The sequence below is a fragment of the Neovison vison genome, chromosome 8, assembly GCF_020171115.1.
Source record: "Neovison vison isolate M4711 chromosome 8, ASM_NN_V1, whole genome shotgun sequence".
Taxonomy (NCBI): Eukaryota; Metazoa; Chordata; class Mammalia; order Carnivora; family Mustelidae; genus Neogale; species Neogale vison.
The window spans coordinates 4,632,553-4,652,982 of record NC_058098.1 but is presented as its reverse complement, the minus strand read 5'-3'; the positions used below and the strand labels follow the sequence as shown (position 1 = coordinate 4,652,982).

At 46.9% G+C, this 20,430-nt stretch overlaps 1 protein-coding gene across 5 annotated transcripts in view; it reads right to left on the bottom strand.

Annotated features, from left to right (window-relative positions):
- The window catches only part of LOC122915940 (serine/threonine-protein phosphatase 4 regulatory subunit 1-like), an 80,308-nt gene that overhangs the window by 10,351 nt on the left and 49,527 nt on the right, over nucleotides 1-20,430 (bottom strand). For 4 of the 5 annotated variants that reach the window (XR_006386108.1, XM_044262768.1, XM_044262767.1 and 1 more), the window contains 7 exons: nucleotides 20,094-20,240; nucleotides 10,006-10,113; nucleotides 9,095-9,160; nucleotides 6,690-6,848; nucleotides 5,937-6,121; nucleotides 4,399-4,856; nucleotides 2,266-2,459 (listed from right to left, as the gene is read on the bottom strand). Coding sequence is in view for 4 of the 5 variants with exons in the window: in XM_044262768.1 (XP_044118703.1) it covers nucleotides 2,266-2,459; nucleotides 4,399-4,856; nucleotides 5,937-6,121; nucleotides 6,690-6,848; nucleotides 9,095-9,160; nucleotides 10,006-10,113; nucleotides 20,094-20,240 (1,317 nt within the window). In the remaining variant the exon portion in view is untranslated. The remainder of the gene's footprint in view (nucleotides 1-2,265; nucleotides 2,460-4,398; nucleotides 4,857-5,936; nucleotides 6,122-6,689; nucleotides 6,849-9,094; nucleotides 9,161-10,005; nucleotides 10,114-20,093; nucleotides 20,241-20,430) is intronic. The other variant, XM_044262769.1, reaches the window with a different exon arrangement.

Below are 20,430 nucleotides of genomic sequence, written 5' to 3'. Positions count from 1 at the left end.
AAGGCCTAAGGTCCTGGGATGGTTAACCAACTCCCTGGTAAGAGTCACACAATGAAGACACAAATCACACAGACGGCAGGGCAAGCAAGCGCATCCAGTACTTCTGGGGAGCTGGAGATGCGCAGCAGTGTGGACCCGTCGGGGCGGGCGGACAGACAAGGGGAAGACAGGGGAAGACATGGCCCATAAAGGAGTATTTACCTGGAAAACTATCCTCGATTTTCACATTTACAAACACTTCTAATGTTTGCTGATGAACCTTTACAGTAGGTTAACAATTAATATGAGCAAGAACACTCAACAGTGACATATTGGTCTCTGATCATTGATTACATTAGCGGAGATGAACCTGACCTTCTCCACCACCCATCACATGGGTTCCCACGTGCACTTGAAATGTCATACTGTCTACCAGCTTAATGGATCCTGACAAATCAGCTCAATATATGATCCAGGAAAGTCGATTAATACACCGATAGATGCTTCGTTTGCTCTGAGGCATGCTACCACAGCCTTCAATTCCCAAGATTTTCACTGAAATATACTGCTTATTTTAATAGAGGACAGGATAAAACAGAAATATTTGGGCATAATAACCTAAGACCTCAATTTCTCCAAGTTCGTAACTTCATATACCTTAATGTGTAATAATCACTGTTCTTCTTTCGGGAGTTAATCTGATTCCAGAGTTTTCAGTGCAGTTGGCACTGTGAGGTCATCTCCCCCAAAAGCCACCGGGCAGTCAAAAGACACCAGTGAGAAGCAAGCAACACCCCCACCACCCCCGCATCCCCCACAAAGGGCATCTCGAGACTCAGGTGGTGTGCTAAGAAGGGAGGGCAGAAAAGCAGCGAGCAGGGTCAATGCAAAGAGCCGAGTTAACCAGCCACCCGGCCTCAGCCACTCTTCTGTCGTCTCTGCGAGATGACACAATCCTTACCAGCTAAGCTCTGGGAGTTTTTTGGTCCCTTTTCCTTCTTTTGCAACTGGAAGCATCCTGACTGCTCCCAGTGGAACCGAAGAATCAAGCCACAAATTCAAGAGCCCTGACATCTTACAACATAAACCGAAGGTCGGCTTACATGAGCCCTTCAAAAATCCTTCAGGCAGCAGAGCCAACTTGGAAGAATCTGCTCATTTCCCTTCCTCTCACTTCTGCACGTGACAAAGAAGCCCCAGTCCGATCAGGTCTCCACCACAGTGGACATAGCCATGCCTTTCTACCTAACCTGTGACTTCCACATTCTAGGCAACATGGGTAACAACCATTTTCTTGCCTATTTCTGAAAATAAACCAGCAAAATAGGTTACCCCCTCATTTTATACGAATCAAAGACAACCATCACAAACTCCTAAACATTTTATATTCAGGCTTCTAAGTGGGTCTTTTGTTTTGTTTTATTGGCATAGGCCTAGACGGGAAGGGAGGTGATAAGTTCATTCTGTTGCTAGGATCCAATTATCCATTGCACGGATGGTGGAACAATCGGTACTCTGGCCTTAGAGACCACGGGCTTGAAGAGATGATCCACAACGGCACAGGAAATGAGGAGATGCCCACACACCCAGGACTTGAAGACCTTGGACCCCACCCTGATTTTAATTCTGCAGTCTCGCCCTGACCTGGGTAGGACCCCAGCTCAGAGCGGTCAGAGCCGGTCACTAGGAGTTCGGAAGGCATCAGAGCCTCCACCCTCATGAGCTGGAAAGCGATGGAGACTTCCAGTGCCCGAGAGCCTCGGGCCCCCTCCCTTTCCTGGATGCCGAGTCCCCGCCTCACGGGACGAGTTCCAGGCTGCAGGATAAAAGCTGCTGAGCTGCTTTGCAAGTCTCTCCTCTGATGGCTGGCCAGTACCTCTACTGGGGTGACCACGTGCCCAATGAGCATCGCCGGAGCGAGGGCTGGACGTGGCGGTCCGCCTGCTGAGGCCAAGGTTGCCTTTCAGCTCTAGGGGCCGCAGAACCCGCCTTGTAAAGCAACAGGGAAACTGGCACATATATGGTCAATCCCCACAAAGGCCCGAGACTCGACATCTTTGAAGAAGCAGGAGGGTGCTTGTGGGTCTCCCCACTCTGTTTTGGTGGAGGAGAGTCAGGGTTATCAATCACCTGACTGATTGGTTGTCTAGTTATCCAAAACATGACCTTAAGAGTAAAATTAAATTTGCCATTTATCATCTCTGCCAGGATATAGTAATAAAAGAAAATGCAGCTCTGTGACCTCTGTCATGCCCTCCATGGCAGAGGGACAGGGCAAACACTCACTGTGCTTCGTAATATCCTGGGCTCAGAGGGCTCCTTCTGCGCTGAGGAAGCCGAGAGAGCCGTGGGACTGTCAGGCGCAGGGCCGGGAGCTGAAACGGACCCTTCGTTCCGACCTTCGGCCCCCTCGTGCTCGGGCTCAATCACAGAGTCAAGCTGTGTGGCTCTCAGAGCAGCTGATAAGACCTGGACCTGAGCTGCAGGGAGAGAAGTTTGAAGAATTTTAATAACTTTATTTGGTTTGTAGGGATTCACTTGAGAAGGGTCTTTGCAACAAGCCAGTCTGGAAGCAGGTGCGCCACACGCATGCACCGTCAACACATCTGTCCCGGCAGTGGGCAGGCCCTGGAGTCCCAGAATGAGCTCTCGGGGAGGTGGTGATATTTACGGCCATTAACTTTAACTATTCCAACTAAACGCCAGCCATGCACAGAGCATCAAATCTGAACTCGAAACGCCTCAATGAGGACAGTCAGAGTTCACCTCCATCCTCTCTCACAGAAAGACAACGCGCTGTTCCGAAGGCCAGCGTCTGGGAGGTCCACGCACTCGGTGAGGGGGTCCTGCTCCTCCCCACACCAAATACCCACAGAAATCGATCCATCTCTGTGCACAGAGATGAGTACAGATCTCGTCACCAAGCCCCAAGGACTATTCATTTGTCCACAGCATGACTGCCCGAGACCCTCCTAACAGCAGATGACGTATTTCACACACCTTTCTGTAAAAACAATCTGATGTCCATCTCCAGATACACACACACACACACACACACACAAAATAGTGCCTACATCCTGCTTTCTACAAGTTAACTTCAACAGACCTCAAGATTCATTAAAATGTTTAGAGTTCATAGCTAACTCCCCACTCAGCCCAGGACAAGATCCCACCTCCCTAGTGCAACCCACCAGGGCCTTCCCGATGGTCCGAGTCACGTCTCCAGCTGCAGCCAGTCCCCAAATCCCTAACATGCTGTTTATTTCTGAAACTTCTGGGGTCACGGATCGATCTGAGCTCTGACAAAAACTATGGAAATGAGGCACGCACATACATGCAAGATTTTACAAATGATTTCAAGGGCCCTCCCCATTCTCTGCAGTGCGTTCCTAGCTGTCACCTTTTGGGGCCCACATGAAATGCCTCCCGCTCTGCAAGGTCTTCTCCTGGACACTCCCTCTGGCCCCAGGCATCCTGCCCTGTGCTAGCACAGTGCGTCACACAGCCTCCCGTCCCAGCCCCCGCCACAGCCTGTGCTGGTGGCAGTGTATGGAGCTCCTTCCACGAAACCATGTGCCCGTCACTGCTGCCTAGCACCCGGCCTGGGGCCCAGCACTGACATGAACGCCGTTTTAGAAATGTGGTTTCCAAAAACAGACCTTTGTCTATAGCTATTAGAAGTGATATGTTACATGTGCTCATTCCTTCGGCAACCATTGACTTAATTTCCTTTATAAATTTAAAGAGAAAGAATAATCACAGGGCTAACTTGATTTTCATATTTCCTTTCCCGAAAGCTTCACAAATCTTTGCCCGGCAACAGCAGCAAGTGTTGTTTTTCCCGATCTCCCCAACCCAAGGAAGAATACAAATATAGCACTGTTTAGAGCAAGAGGAGGCGTGATAATGGATATGGATCGCGAGGCCTGGCTCCCAGATCAGACGCTCAGTGGGAGCACTAGTCATAACATGAAAAACACCCCAAAGAAGAAGTTGTACTTTCCCTTGCTGTACAAAGACAAAAACCTTAAAGTTTGGCTCAGGGCTGAGCTAATAAGCTCCGAAAGGAGCATCATCCTTAGTTGTTCGTACCTAGAAAATGCCCCATCACATAGGAAGTGAGGTAAGAGCGTCTGAGGAGCTAATAAAATTTCCAGCGCTACAGATACACCCCCACGCTACCTGCCATTCTAGCTAAGCGACCTTCAGCCTCGCACAGCTGCCCTGCACAGAGGTCCCCAGGGCTCCGGTGGCACTGGGGCCGAGAGACCCTCTCCTGGCCATCTGTGCACAGTGCACACGAAGTGAGCACACATACACACACGCACACGTACACGCAGGCGCAGCGGCACACGGCCTAGCCAGCACACAACCCCCAGATACCCTGTTTCCTCCTCCATCATGGCAGACAATGCTTACCTTGAACATCTGGATCATTCATCAGATGCTCCTGCAAACTATCAAGGACTTTCTGAATCTCGCTCCTGGCCACGCAGCTGTGCTGCACAGTCTCAGGCCTGCTACAGCCCTCCTCCTGGGGCCCAGCCTCACTCAGAAGCAGCTCTAGGTCCTTGCTTATGTCAGGGAGAGGAGTTCGCCAATAAATGAAATTATTGAATACATCCTCAGGACCCTCTGGGCAGGTAGAGGAGCCTGGTCCAGGGAGGCTGTGGATGGGGAGGTCACTCCCAGCAGGGAGCTTCAAGGAGGCACTGGTCGCCGGGGAAAGCCTGGTCAACTCGGCTCCAGCCAAGGCAGAGTCTTCTACTGAGTCTGCCTTGAGGCCATCAGAGCTAACGACCCGCTGCAAATCACCGGTTCCCACTGGCATGCCTCCTGCGGGCAGGTCTGGCTCCGGGTGCAGCGGCTTCGTGGAACTAAGGGAAGGCAGAGGGAGTGCTTTAGCACCGTGTCACGGACTGCAAGTAAAATGGGAAAACGTGAGCCCCACATCCTCCCAAGCCCCGTCCTCCTCTCTACCTGGCCATCCAACCTCCTAGGGCCAGAAGCTCATAACCTCCCAAGAGCATAAAAGGTCCAGTCAGTCCCCGCTGCCCCCCTCCTCGGGAGTGTTCTGCGTGCTGAAGATGCCATGCAGACGTTCAGCCAGTCCCTCCGTTCTGTCCAAGGGGTGGATGAGCCCTGGCGTCTGCAGTCACAGCCTTAGTGGGCAGAATACAGGCACTCCCTGTCGTCAGTACCTCCACCAGGGGGCAGCCACTGGGACATGAAAGCCACCGAAACCACTGGGAGAGTCCTGAGGAGGAGGTGCCGCACACAGGCGGACATCAGCAGGAGCTCAGTGAATTTGGGTGGAGATGGACGGAGGGGAGGGAGCACCAGTGGTGAAAAGATGTATACTCTCTGAGCTGTACGTCACTACTCTCCTGCTCCGCTAGGACATTAGCATGGGAGAGCCACTTAGCGATGACCTCAGACAGTCTGGCTGGTGTGTGCCCGTCGACCTCCGAGGAAAGATGAAGAACTCCAAGATCAATCACTAGAACTTACTAGAAAGGCGGGATAGCATCCCCTCATGGTGGGTCAGGACTGTCACCTGTGCGTGCAGATAACATCCTGGGTTTATGGGCATGTGACACCAGGGCACAAACAGCCATTTGGGAGACCTCACATCTTGCCTATGTAAATTATCCAAAGAACTTCATTAATCAAAAAGTAAGAGAAAGTTTCCTTTACAGGTTATTTAATCACTACCCTCAATGAATATTTTATCTAAATTTAGGAGACACAGTAGCTTCATTATTTATAACCCAGTAGTCATGTTTCAAAATCATTATTGCAATTACTTTTGCTTCTTTACATAATTAAAGCTCTAATATCCCATCTTGCCCGGAAGGTCACTGTTACTAAAACTCCAGACAAGATAATTGCTAAAATTTTAGGTGGACGCTTGAGGTGCCGTGTAGGCCCTGGTAATTATCCTGCTCAGAGCTCACCAGGCTGAGAAAGTGTTGCCAGAACTGCCTGCACAGGGGGCCCCGGAGGGGAGATCAGAGTCCAAATCCTGAGCCGGTGGTCGGATGCTCAGGGTGCCATCTTCTCGAATGTAGAGGCCGGCCCTGGAGGGATTCGCGAAGGTGGAAATGAAAGGGCCCAGGGATTGGAAGGCGGCCTGGCGCACCTGCAAGCAGAGAGCACAGCTCAGTGAATGTGGCATTGGCCAGGTCTGACCCCCGGCCGGGCAGCTGTCCAACCACCTGGGCAAGTCGCTGCCTGCCGAGCTATGTCCCAACAGACCTACTGCTGTCTAAGTTATCCTCCAAATCCCAAATCAACCATTTGCAACAGAAAATCAAAAAAAAACTTAGCACCATTGTGCAGTTTTTATACTTTTGGAATTTTAATTCCACATCAAATAAGTCCAGACTCCATAAAGCGCCTGAGTAGACCACTACTGATCGTGATGGCACGTGTGTGGAAGGAACAGCGAAGGGAGCTCTCTGGTTAGCATTTCCCTGCTCACTTCTCCGCTCTTTCATGGCCGGTCACTACAAACATGAGGGTGCGTGCCACCTTCTTCACAGGCACCCAGGCTTTGGCGATTTCAAGTGCTCCGATCCCCACGAGGTCTAAGTAAGCCAAGTAGGAACCGAAAAGACAAAATACACAGTCCCAAGTCCAGAGGCCAAGCTGAGGCCAGTCGGGGAGCGGCAGCTGGCGACCAGCACTGCCAAGCCGCCCACACTTACCCATCGGCAGGGGTCGCTGATGAGCTTGATGAACAGGGGTGACAGCTGGGCTCTGCGGACCTCGGGGGACGCGCTGTAGGACACCGCCATGAAGCACTCTGCGCAGGCTTTTCGCATCCCCCAAACACTGTCTGAGCAGAGCTCAAAAAACTTTGGGATCTACCAAAGCAAATAAAATCATGCTGCTCAAACTTGGTTACCCTGAGGAAGGGCAGAACCTTTTTTAATGATGTAATTAAGGCAGAGCCATAAATATATGGGAAATATATACTAGTCTAAAAGGAATCATTTGAGGCAAAGAGAAATGGTAAGAATAAAGAAACATTTCCTTCACCTTTGAATTCTAATAAATGACTTGGTTAAAGGCTAATACTCATATAGCAAGTGCTATGTGAATTATATAGAGAAAAATTGTGAGATGACTTTGAGATCGAGTAGATATCCCAACTAGCTCACCCATCCAGGTAGTAGGATCTTTGAGTGGGGTCCTTTAGTGACAGAAGGTATATTGCAAAAAACTGATAGTAAAGCAAAATTCCTGTTCACAGAAATGCAAATTGTGTCCCCACAGAATGCACTTGATTCTCACCCTGGATGTGGAGCAGTTCTGAATCCCCTGCAAGGTCATCTCAGTATCCCTTGGTCTGACCGCACATGTGTGGTACTTTGAGTTCTCCATTAAGCCAGGTGTTGGACCCTACTGTTTCCCTCGTGAATACGTGACTTAAATCAAGTCTTTGGCATGTTCTCTTTCTATCTATATGAAGGTCATGATCACATCGTCTTTTAAAATTTATCCTTTAATGGAGCGCCCGGGTGGCTCAGTCGGTTAAGCGTCCAACTCTTGATTTCGGCTCAGGTCATGATCTCAGGGTCATGAGATGGAGCCAAACATCAGGCTCTGCACTGAGCGTGCAGCCTGCTTAAGATTCTCTTTCTCTCTCTCTCTGCCCATTCCCCCAGCTCCCATGCTTTCTTTCTCAAAAATAAATAAATAAATAAAATAAAATTTATCATTTAAAAATGAGGCTGTTTTTTATATCCTAATGTAAAATCATCAACCAAAATGACCCACAAATGGGAACATATACTCATGGAAATGTCTTCCCACAGGAAGGTTGGTATGTTGGCCACTGCTGTTCTTCCTTCAGCTACATTAAGTGGAAGACAACACTCGCTGTACATTCAGAACAACAACAACAAATTATTTTGGGGTCATAACTATGTTGACATGGCTTGCACTTGAAATAAAATAAAATGAGCTTCTGAACTTAAATTTAAAAATCAATTTAAAGAGTATGCTCTTTTGAGGTTAAATTCTAACCATACAGGTTAGATGTCCCGACCAATAAAAATCCTGTCCAATAAAAGTCCAATAAAAATACAGGTTGGATAGCCTGTCAAATAAAAGTGGTAAGCACTCAGTTAGCATAGCTCTGCGTAGGCACCAGGGCAACAGAGATGAACACGATAAGGTGAAGATCCCACATCAGCAAAACTATAATGAGGTGTGATAAGAGACAAGCACGTACTCGGAGCAAAATGTTATGGGGATGCTGAAAAGGGAGAAATTAATTCTCTCTGGCACAGTGGGTAGATGATTCCAGACAAGGAGAGAACTTGACAGAGGCATATGCACCTTCAAGCTGGGTTTGAAGTGTGAGTTGGGTCCCACCAGGTGGGGAAGACACTGGCAAGAGAGGGGCAGTAATGAGCCGAGGTGTGGAAGGGGGAAAAGCAGGAAGCCTCAAGGGAGCTGAAAAGCCACCCACTGGCTAGTGAAATGCTTCTCTGCCCTGCTGTGCATCAGAATCACGAGGGGGTTTATCAGAAATGCAGACCCCTGGGCTTTACCTGCCTACCTGCCTCCCTGCCTCCCTGCCCATCCCATGATTCATATGCGTGGCCAAAGGTGAGACCTGCCCAGGCCGGCGCAGTGTTAAGACCTGAGGAAGGCAGCTGGCAGTGAGGCTGGAAAAGCACTGATGAGGGGACCCGGAAGGCCAAAAAGGGTCTGGATTTTAACCTGTAACCCAGAAAAACCCCACTTGTCTTGATGACCAGGAGCGAGATGGTAGAGCAATGTTCTAGAAAGAGCAGTGGAAAAGAGACAGATAAAGTGGCTTCTACAGTGAGAAGAAACCAGGGAAAGCGACCAGTTAGGAGGCGACAGCAAAAGCCCACAGGAAAGTGGGCTGGGGTAACATCCCTGTTGTTCTACGGACCAGCTGCCTAATGCTTATGAAAAACGTTGGCTTTGGAAGTCAAGAAATTTAGAACTGATGAATGCAAAATTGAGCTGTCATTCCAAAGTAACAGATTCATAAATATAAAACTTCAAACCGATTTTAAAAGTGCCCTAAGAAATGCACTATAGCAATTACAAGTGGCAAAACTTCACATACCAAAAATTTCTCAGTGGCTTCTTGTCCAACGGCATGACAAATATCACCAAAATTTGTAGCACACACCTTAAAAAAGGCAAGAGGCATACCCATTATTCTCTGCTTCCTTTTTGTCTTACCAAATTGTGACAGCTAACAAGAAGCCTCGGGGGCAATGACCCCTCTAGTCGGGCGGCCAGCAGGCACTTACCAAGCCCGCCGCCCACACGGCCCAGCCTAGTGCCTCCGGTGCATTGGAAACCAAAAATTTGCAACACAGTACCAAATCCCTGCACTTTCTGGCTCCTAATTGATCTCAATACATAATGCATTTGGTTAGCAATAAAGCGAAAGAGACCCTTAACATTCTCTGCATGGCAAATGAGGCCTATCTTTCTTGCCGATGCGTCAGGAGGAGAGACCAGAGGGAAGAGGAACAGTCACGCAGCACGGAAGGGGGGGACGAGGACGGGGAGGCTGTTGGGGGAGGTGTCTAGTGGCCTTAGAAAGGGTTAGGTAAGAATCTGGTAAACAAATGAACAAGCGACTAAAAGGGAAAGGGAGGCAGGGGCTCGCTTTAGATGGTACGGCCAAGGTAAGAGGGTCCCAGAGCAAAGCAGGCCGGGAATTGAAAGACCAAGCACGTCAGGGCGACGGCATCTAACTGCAACCAGCAAGGTCCCAGGGCTGGTCCCCCCATGTCTAACAGCAACGGGCTTCCTCTCACAGGCTCTCGTCTCCGGGTCCCTACATGCGCCCTGGTTTCAGTAAAAATGGGCGACGCTGCTCACACATTTGCCTCACTCAGGTCACAGGGGCCACATGTCTCTTCCAGCCTGTGCCTACTGAAGAAGTCAAGACACTTCCAAGGAAACGATTTTGAACTGTCTAACGTTCTGAATTTTTCAAGTTTTGAGACTGTATGTTCCAACCTTCCGAACTTGAAAGAACTTCCCGTCACCACACAATTCGCAGAATCGAGGGAGCAGCAGGCGTTCAACGGTGCTCTTACTCAGCACGGAAACCAGTTTGCAGATTAGCTATAGATAAGAGAAAAATCAGAGTCACTTGAAATACCAAAGCACGTGTATTGCACGTAACACTAATTAAATTCCAAAAGCTGATATTCAAAATATTGCCAAAACAGCCAGGAAGTAAACACAGAGAACACCTTCCTTTGAGTTTTGTCAAGTGATAGGATCAAAAGAAGGCTAAGAATTCCTCAAGGTTTACTCCAATAAGGGTCCATCTAAGGCTCAAGAATCGCCATTTGCCAGGTGCCCAGCGTACATCTGAAACATCAACAAACACTTTGTGTGCACTGACCATTTTACTTTCCCCAAACCCTATGACCTGGGTATGACCGATCCTCACTTTTGCGGATAAGGACACTCCAAGAGGTTTAAGTGATATGACCAAAACCCAGCAGTGGTGAGGCGGAATGCACAGTGACAGCTGGTCAGAGAGTCAAAATGACTGGTAGGCAAGCCAGCAACTGCCCTACTGGGTATTCGCCCCCAAAATACAAACACAGGGGCACCTGGGGGGCTCAGTGGGTTGGGCCTCTGCCTTCGGCTCAGGTCATGATCTCAGGGTCCTGGGATCAAGCCCCGCATCGGGCTCTCTGCTCAGCGGGGAGCCTGCTTCCCTCTCTCTCTCTGCCTACCTCCCTGCTTACCTGTGATCGATCTCTCTCTCTCTCTCTCTCTCTGTGTCAAATAAATAAATAAAATCCTAAAAAAAAAATACAAAAACACTAATTCAAGTGGATACATGCTCCTACAGACTATGTTTATTGCAGCATTATTTACAGCCAAAGTATGGGAGCAGCCCAAATGTCCACTGACTGTATACTGTATAGATGATTGTATACAGAAGAAGTGGTGTGTGTGTGTGTGTATCATGTATAAACACACATATATACATGAAGGACTATTACACAGCCATCAAAAAGAATGAAATCTTGCCATTTGCAATGACGTGGATGGAGCTAGAGGGTATAACGCTAGGTGAAATAAGTCAGAGAAAGACAAATACCGTATCATTTCACTCATATGTGAAATTTAGAAACAAATGAGCAAAGGAAAAAAAAGACAGAGAGAAGCAAAACCACGAAACAGACTCTTCCTAACTATACAGAACAAACTGATGGTCACCAGAGGGGAGTTGGGTGGGGGGATGGGGAGGTAGGTGATGGGGTGAAGGAGTGCACTTGTCACGATGAACACTGGCTGTTGTATGGAAGGGCTGAGTCACTGGATTGCACGCCTGAAACTAATGTTACACTGTATGTTAATATGCTGCAATTAAAATAAAATAAATAAAACAAGAAGAAAATGTCTGGTAGGCACTGGAGAGTGACCAAGTGCTGGTGGAAACTACCGGAAAGCAAATCCTTAAGAGAAGGAGCCATGCTGGGGGAAATGTGCATTGCTCCTGCTTTTCTGTCCAAGTGCACCCCCTGTTCTGCATGGCTATGCACTGTGGCTGGACCCCAAGCAGAAGTTACAGCTTTACTGGCCTAAAAAGTCAGAGAACGAAGAGTAAGGTTGCCAAAGCGGCCGAAACATGAGGGTAGAAATCCTGGGAAGGAAGGAAGGAGGGAGCTAAAAAAAGAAAAAAGGGAGAGCCCCCAAATCTGTGATTAAATACCACTCTAATCCGTGGCTGACCTCAAAGCCATGCATACACAGAAGAGATGGTGGGGTTCACAGGAAAAAGCCAATTGCTTGATGGCAGAAAGAACTTAGTGCTTTCAGCTGCTGGCTATTATTATAGAAGAAAGAGAATCTGAACCCTTTGCTAGAACAAAGTCAACATTCTTCAGAAGAAAATAACAGAATCCAGAGTTTCCACAGTGTTTCATCAGGAAGCTAATAAGAGGCAATAAAAAATTCATAGACATTATACTTATCATGATGAACACTGAGTAATGTATAGAATTGCTGAATCACTACAATGTTCATCTGAAACTAATATAACTTTGTGTGTTAATTACAGTGGAATTAAAATTTAAAACTTTTAACATTAAAAAAAAACAGGTATCTAGGAAAAAATATCCATAGACATGAGAGGAAATAGGAAAATGTGACCCATAGCCAAGAAAAATATGTCAGTAGAAACAAACTCACAGAAGATCCAGACATTAGCATGAGCAGACTTTAAAAAGGTTTTAATGCAGCTGTTTTAAGTACACTCAAAGACCGATAGGAAATAGTCAACTGCATGAACAGAATGGAAGTCTCATCAAAGAAATGGAAACTACAAAAAAGAATCAATCAAGCCTATTGGTAATAACACAGTAACTTGGTCCAACATACCCTCTGGCACATAACAATTACAGAATCTTGAAAAAAAAAATTAAAAACTACCATTTGAGAGCCCTGGGGAGCAACCAAAAGGCAGAAGCTAGAGCAGAGGTCATTCTTCAAAGATGAACTACAGGGTGCCTGGGTGGCTCAGTGGGTTAAGCCTCTGCCTTTGGCTCAGGTCATAATCTCGGGGTCCTGGAATCGAGCCCCGCATTGGGCTCTCTGCTTGGCGGGGAGCCTGCTTCCCCTTCTCTCTCTGCTACTCTGCCTGCTTGTGATCTCTCTCCTTCTGTGTCAAGTAAATAAATAAGATCTTAAAAAAAAAAAAAAAGATGAACTTCAATGATAAAGATGTGGAAGATAGGTCCAAAATCTGTGTATTCAATTCGCTGAGCTCTCTGGCTGGCTGGCTGGCTGGCTGTTAAATTGTACACACATGGTCTTCCCAAGGTACCCAGCAAAGGAGCAATAGCCAGAAACAAAGTAAACTGAGCAGAGATTTCAGCAGCTGCTCACCACCAAGGAGACAGCAGGGAGGTGGAGTCCAGACAAGACACACGTCTGCTACATCAAAAATTACTTTAGAGTACTTTATAAAATGAAAGAAGCATCTACTACCAAAAAAAAAAAAAATCACTTTAGAGAAATAAAACAGAATCCTGAGTCTCTGCACTGTATCACTTACAATGTCTGGTGTTCAATTAAAAATACCTACCTATGTATTGACAGGAAAAGGTGACCCACAATAAAGAAAAAAAAGCATCGATGGAAATCAATACCAAAATGATCCAAATGTCACAACTGTTAGACAGAGACTAACCCCTTTTTTAAAAAAGCTACTGTAAATATAACAAGGATTAAGAGGAAAATGTAAGCATAAAGAACATATAATTACTCTCTATATTACAGAGATACAGACACTAAAAAAAGGTCAGAGTGGAAATTCTAGAGTTGAAAGATACAATAACTAAAATTAAAAACCTAAGGGGTAGACCTACCAGCAGGTCAGAGATGACAAGAGTCACTGAACTTAAAGACAGATCAATAAAATGATCAAATCTGAACATCAGAGAGAAAAATGACTAAAACAACAAAAAGAACCTCGAAGACCTGTGGGGCAAAAGGAAGCACCCCAGCTTTGTGTGATTGGAGCCCCAGGCTGAAAGGAGAAAGAGAATGGTCCAGAAAAAAAGTGCGCAGAGGAACACTGGCCCAAAACTTCCGACATCAGATGAAGAGCATCAACACACAAATCTGACGAGTTTGCTAAATGCAAAGCAGGATGAGTGCTCATTCTGCCAAGATGGAGAGAAGAATCTTACGAGCAGTCAGATTAAAAAAGGATGCTATAAATGCAGTACCGTATGAATGGCAGCTGACTTCTCCAGAAGACGACAAGACGAGATGTTAAAGAAATGCCAGAAAAATAAAAACAAACCAATCAACCCACAAGTCAATATCCAGTAAAACTGTTAGCCAAAGGTGAAGGCAAAATAAAGGCATTTTTGGATAAAAACAGAAAGCTCATCCTCAGCCAATCAAGCTAAAAAAAAGTACTGACGTTCTTCAGGCTGAAAGTATGATACCAGACAGAAACTCCAATCCAAGAAAGAAAGGAAGAGTACCCAAATGGTAAAAGTGTGAGTATATATTTTTTCTCCTTTCTTAATTTCTTCAATTGTTTGAATCAGAATTTATAATATTGTATCAGCAGGTCCCTAATGGGAGTATGTGTCATCGTGTGTATGACAACAGCAGCAGAGGCGGAGAAGGAGCGAGTGCATGACGCTGTCGCAGGGGCTACGGTTCTTGAAAATCCGACAGAGGAATTAAAGTCTAGTACTACAAAAATACTCCACTAGTCCAAATGAAGGCAGGAAAGAATAGAGGAACGAAAACAGAGGAGAGAAATAGGGGGAAAAAATGCCAAAATGGCAGAATTAAGTCCAAATACAATCAATAATTATATTTAACATAAACAGAATAAAGACTCCAATTAAAAAAGCAAAAACTGTCAAACTGGATACAAAAGCAAGGCCCACGTCCCTGGTAATGAAAGCAGAACACTGTCAACATAGAAATGTGTGCAGATTACTATCAGAGGTAATCCCTTAATAAAAGGGTCAATACAGCACAAAGATATACACATAAAACCTTTACATGCTTAAAAGGGAAAAGATGGACTTTAAAACAGTGTTTCCTCCTTAATAAGCTAAAATAATATAAGCACACTGAATTGAAGTAAATAGAAGGAAGGAAACAATAAACAGTAGATATAAATGAAAAAGAAAATAATAATGAAATCAACAAAACCAAAAAAAAGAAAGTGTCAATAAAATTGATAAAGCCCTAGCAAGACTGATCAAGAAAGAAAAAGGGGGGGGGGGAGAAAACAGAAATTACCAATATCATAAATGAAACGGGAAAATACTACAGATCTTTCAGTATGAAAGGGATAAGGAAGTATCTTCTTAAAGATTTTATATATTTATTTGAGAGAGAGAGAGAGAGAGCACTGAGAAGGGGTGGGGAGGGGATCCCCACTATGCAGGGAGCCAGATAGGGGCTCTATCCCAAGATCCCAGGATCATGACCTGACCCAAAGGTAGACACTTAACTGACTGAGCCACCCAGCTCCCCAAAAGGGATAAGGAAATATTATAAGCAACATTATTAGTCCAATATATTAGTCCAATATATTTAACAACTTAGATGAAATTAATAAATTCCTTGGGGGCGCCTGGGTGACTCAGTCGGTTAAGTGTCTGCCTTTGGCTCAGATCCTGATACCAGGGTCCTGGGATCAAGCCCTACATCGGGCTCTCTGCTCAGCAGTGAGCCTGCTTCTCCCTCTCCCTCTGCCTGCCTCTCTGACTGCGTGTGCTCTATCTCTCTGTCAAATAAATAAATACAATTTTTTAAAGGGAATTAACAAATTCCTTAAAATACACAACTTACCCAATGACACAGATGAAATAACAAATCTGAATGTTGCCATACCTAAATTGGATTTGCTATCAAAAACCATCTCATAAAGAAAACCCTAGGACCACAGGTTTTACTGGTTAATTCTAACAAACACGTAAGGGAAAAAACAACACCAATTTTGAACAAAATCTTTCAGAAAATAGAAGAGCAGGGAATGTTTCCCAACTTGTTTTTTAAGGCCCAAATAACCCAGATTGTAAAATCTGACAAAAACGTAATAGGAAAACAAAATTGCCTACAATAGTCCTCTTGAATACAGATATGAAAATCAACAACAAAATGTAAGCAAATAATGGAGAAGGGAGCGCTCTTCACGGGAGAAGATCAACTTGAACAGCCAACGGGCACCACACTCGCAGGTGGCAGTCTGATGACAGCACCCGGGCTCCAAGTGACTTCCCTCCTCATGTCTGGGGCAAAGGAGGACACATAAACTGGGTGGACACCACCTCTATCTCCTGAGCCACAAGTTAACGACGGCCAGAGGCAGAACACGCTGAAGTCTCGGGCCTCCCGCCGTGACACATGGGAACTCGTGTCTTCACCTTTCTTGTCAGAAACACAGAGCCTGAATCCATTCGTGAGGAAACATCGGACAAACCCAAACTGGGAGACATTCTACCCAAGAACTGGCCTGTGCTCTTCCAACATGTTAACGTTACAAAATTCAAAGGCTCAGGATCTGTTCTAGAAACAAGGAGACAGAAGCGTTGTGACAGCTCCTTGCATCACGTGGCCGTGGCCTGGGCCTGGACAGATGCCAACATCTGCGCATGACCTGTAGAGGCGATGCCAGCCCCATATCGAAGTCCGATTTCTTGATTCTGATCCATGTGCTATGGTGTTTAAGAGAGTTTGCCCTTGTTTTCTAGGAAATACACACTGGAAAATGGGGGCCTGAAAGGGCCTAATGCCTCCAATTTCCCCTCCAAGTGGCTCATAGAGAAATACATACTCACAGATGTGTGTGCGTCTGTGTGTGCGCACACACGTGTGGAAGGAGAGACCGTAGGAGACTACGGGAACGCGTGGGGAGACGGTACACGAGACTCCGAGAGTTCGCGCCTGAACATCTCCTACAAGCTCGAAATTAAAACCAAATGAAAAATCACCCCCCAAATTTCTAAAGACTCTCCCACTACCCCTCCACAAAAGAAAAGAAGACGGAAGGAGGAGGTGGAGAAGGACTCCCGTCTCTGTGTCTGCTCTTCCCGCCGCACCCACGGCCCCAGCAGGACAAGGTCCCGGGTCAGCAGCTCCCCACGACTCTGCTTGGACTCTGCACAAGGCACACGAGAGGGAGAAGCACCCTGACTGGTGGGGGAGTGTGGGGGGCAAGGGGAGGGGACTCTAACCCCACAGCAAGGAAGGGCTTGCACCTTCCGAGCCTGGACGCCTCTCTCTGACCTGACTCGAGGCAGAGCCATACCCGGTGGCGACCACAATAAACGAGCTCGCAGCTCCCGTATCCAGGGAAACAGGCAACCGAAGAGCGCCCGGTGTCTCCAGCTGCCCCTCTCCGTCGGCCACACCCACATGACCTTATTACTACCCGCATAAAACAAACCCCGAGTCATTAAAAGCCAGCCAGCACACCGAGTGACAAGAAATGACATCCCCGTGGCCCTGGGAACTACTTGCGTGGCACGGCCGCCTTCCCTCAGTCGCCTGGAGTATAAGAATAGTCGACTGGACTATTCTTGCACAACACATACCCACGACGTTCTTTTTAAATAAATGCACAAATAAAAATGAGCTTAAAAATAGGAATGACGACAAAAAATGAGGAAGCCTTAATGTGAAAACGTGTTGAGAGAGAAAAATAGGCTTCTGACAATTAGTTATAATCTCGGAATGCTAATGGCCTTCCTGCAAGCAAGAGGAATTATAATTGGTCTCTGGTGGCCTGTTTACGCCGTCTAGATATAATTACAGGATGCAGCGCTTCCAGTTTTTACCGATTCGTTCATTCGACAACTAACATTTATTTAGTACTGACTCTGGGCCTGGCACTGTGCTGGCTGCAATGGCGGAGAGACACCTGCGTTTAGAAGCTCGCGCTCTGGAAGGAGAAATAAACAAGTCAAGTGCACAATTCGATGGCTAAATGACAAGAGACAGATACGAAGCGAGCCTTCCGAACGCACAAAGGAGGGAGTCCCGGACGTTGTCTGCCATCTGCAGAAAGATTTCACAAACCGAAATGCGCATGTCTGTGAAGAAGCAGGATGTAAGACACCAGCCTGTAACTTACACGGCACAACTCTATTTAAAAATGCCCAGGCCACGTCTACTTGGCTACCTTTGATTTCCCTAATCAAGCATGAGCTCAGGGTGCTGGCGCCAGATTCAGCTGGCTGGAACCCCCAACAAGAATGCAAAGGTGCGAGCACTGACACACATCCTGCCTAGGAAGGCGTGCAGGCTTCGCTGAGCGAAAGGCAATTCCTTTGGAGCCAAAGGCAATTCCTTTGGAGCCGCACTGTTCCGGGCGGGCGCGTGTTTACAGACAGTCGGCAGGCTGTAGCAACATTCACACCACGTGGCTGGAAGAGAGCCCAAAACAAGCAGCAAGACTGGCTTCTCTCCTTCCCCATCACCCTCCTTGCCGGTACATGGAGGTGCCCGCAGTGTCTGGGGGTCACCCGCAGACCAGCTGGGAACCCTGCCCTCCTTGGGGAGCTCTCCAAACCACACATGTGGGCTGCTTCTCCTTGAGGAAAGAAACCCACCCCCAACTATCCTGTCATTTCTAGCTAACGCGAACAGCACCCTCTCGGCTCCTCGACACTGGGTCCCCAAGGAGTGAGACCCGTCCACGACTCCTCCCCCTTGGCCTCGGGGCTCCAGGAAAGGAACACAGGACAGCTTCCAAATCTGACCAAAGCATGCAGGGGCCTGACAAGGCACCCCAAATCCTGCTTCTGACAGGGATCTGTGGGGAGAGAAGTGGCGCTCCTCCAGAAAAACCCTGAAACCTGGGCGCACCGCGGCCTGAGGAGGGTTCGAGATTCATCGTTCTTGGCAGCCACACTGGAAAGCTTACACATTCGAGTAATGATATCAGCCACTCAATTTATGTGAACTAATTTGTTCTGTAGGTGATTTGTGGAGATAGCTTTATGAAGGCTTGCTATATTTTCCAAATATTTTCACCAGAAGAAGAAAAAGAACAGGCAGGAGGAGGAGGAGAGAAGGAATATTGCTGGCAAGAACGGAACGGCTGAAAACAAAACAAAAATCATGCAAAAACGTCTTGAGCATTATTTTTCATGGTATTATCGGTCTTGAGGGATAAGATACTTGGTTGACGGTTGTAACCTTGGAAACTTGCCTAACCAACGCTCCAACAAAGAAGAAGATCTAGCTGGCAAAGTTCACTGCTCAACTGCCAAATATTCCAACTAAATGATATTATCCAGGTTCATTTTGCAAAATAAATGTAATTTCTTATAGGGAAACTTGAAATTTATAAAAGAACCCTGGAGAATTTGAATTTTAATAATCAATTATTCTTCAGCCTGATTCATCTTAGAAACATATGGAATATGCAAAAACTTAAATTAGTTTAAAAAGCCAACCCTGTAACTCATAGTTGAGAAAAACTTTTACATAAATGAAGAATAATTATCAAAGGCTCTGATGCTATAATACAATTTTTCATCTCCATGTGCTGTTTCCTCACTTTGAAAAAGAATTCCTTTCTCCAACGTCATTCTTTTCCAACCAAGAAAACAATCCTCTCCTAGGTCTTATTGTACTCATAATGAAGGCCTATGATTTTTTTTAATCCTTACATATGATTTTCCTAAAAGGCTGGAATAATCCCGAGTCATTACTGCTTTAAGAGAAACAGAGAAGGCTATTCTGTGCAGCACCGTCTGCATGGGTCAGTGGAGGGAAGCAGCCACAGAACACAAGATGGCCAAGGATGACCTTCCTTGTGCCACAAAGGAGAAGGCCTGAGGACAAGTGGGGAGTCTGTGTCTGGGCTGACAGAAGAAAGCTCCCACAGGCTCATTAGCAGTTACTTTGTAAATGAGGGTTCTAGAAGCAAGTAGAAAGCCCTTGACTCTACAGTCACTTTATGATGGGCACAGAATCTTACAAACCCAAGGATGCCACAAAATAACTGTTGAACGAAGAAGAAATTTAGTATCTGTACCAGTCCTTTAACTGGTATGAGCAGACGCTGCCACAGGGCACGTCCTAAACAGCCGTGGACATTCCGGCCACGCTGGCACTCTTCAGAATGGACCCTCTTATCCGCTCACAGACCTACAAAGCACCACCTTGTCCTGACCTACACACAGTCAGCCGTGTCTACTGGACTTTCTTGAACAGCCCAAACACAAGCTAAACCCTCGCCCACACTAGACTGGGTTCCGTATATTGGGAAAACAAGGTCTGTGATCCCAGTGGGTCCAAAGACTGATTTCCCTACAAATCTCTGCATCTTGCCTCACCTCAGCCTCAACCACTCTGATTTCGACAACTTTGCCGTCTTAAAACAACTGGTGATCTAAGGATAAGCACGTCCAACACACGCTCAGATCCGAACTGTGAATGTTCTCGGACCAAGGCCACACTGCCGGCCGCCTTGTTTAGGGGAAGTGCCGGCCGACACCAAGCACCTGTGAGACCGCAAGTCACGCTCACCCCAAGCTATGGGACAGTCCACCAAGGTGCAGAGCTGTCACTCCACCCCCCGACAGACTTACGTTCGCAGCTTCTGCCTTATACTCGTCATCACCGTCCGGGGCAGAAAGCGCCAGCAGGACTGGACACACTTTGTTTTCAATATCATGCTGGGAAATTAGATCTTGTTCCAGAAGAATCAAGAGCACTTCCTGACTTGATTTTCTAACCTAGAAGAGGAAAAGAAGGCAAAAGGTGAAACACCGAACGAGCTCAAGTGCTCTCCGGAGCCAGATGAGCTCTCCGAGGGCAGGGCCAAGCCGGGCCGCCTCTGGACACACGTGAACCGCACAGGGCGCCCGGCCCTCCCCTTGAACTTCCTCCCCCGAGGCCTCAGAGAACACGGCTCTCTCTGCCGGG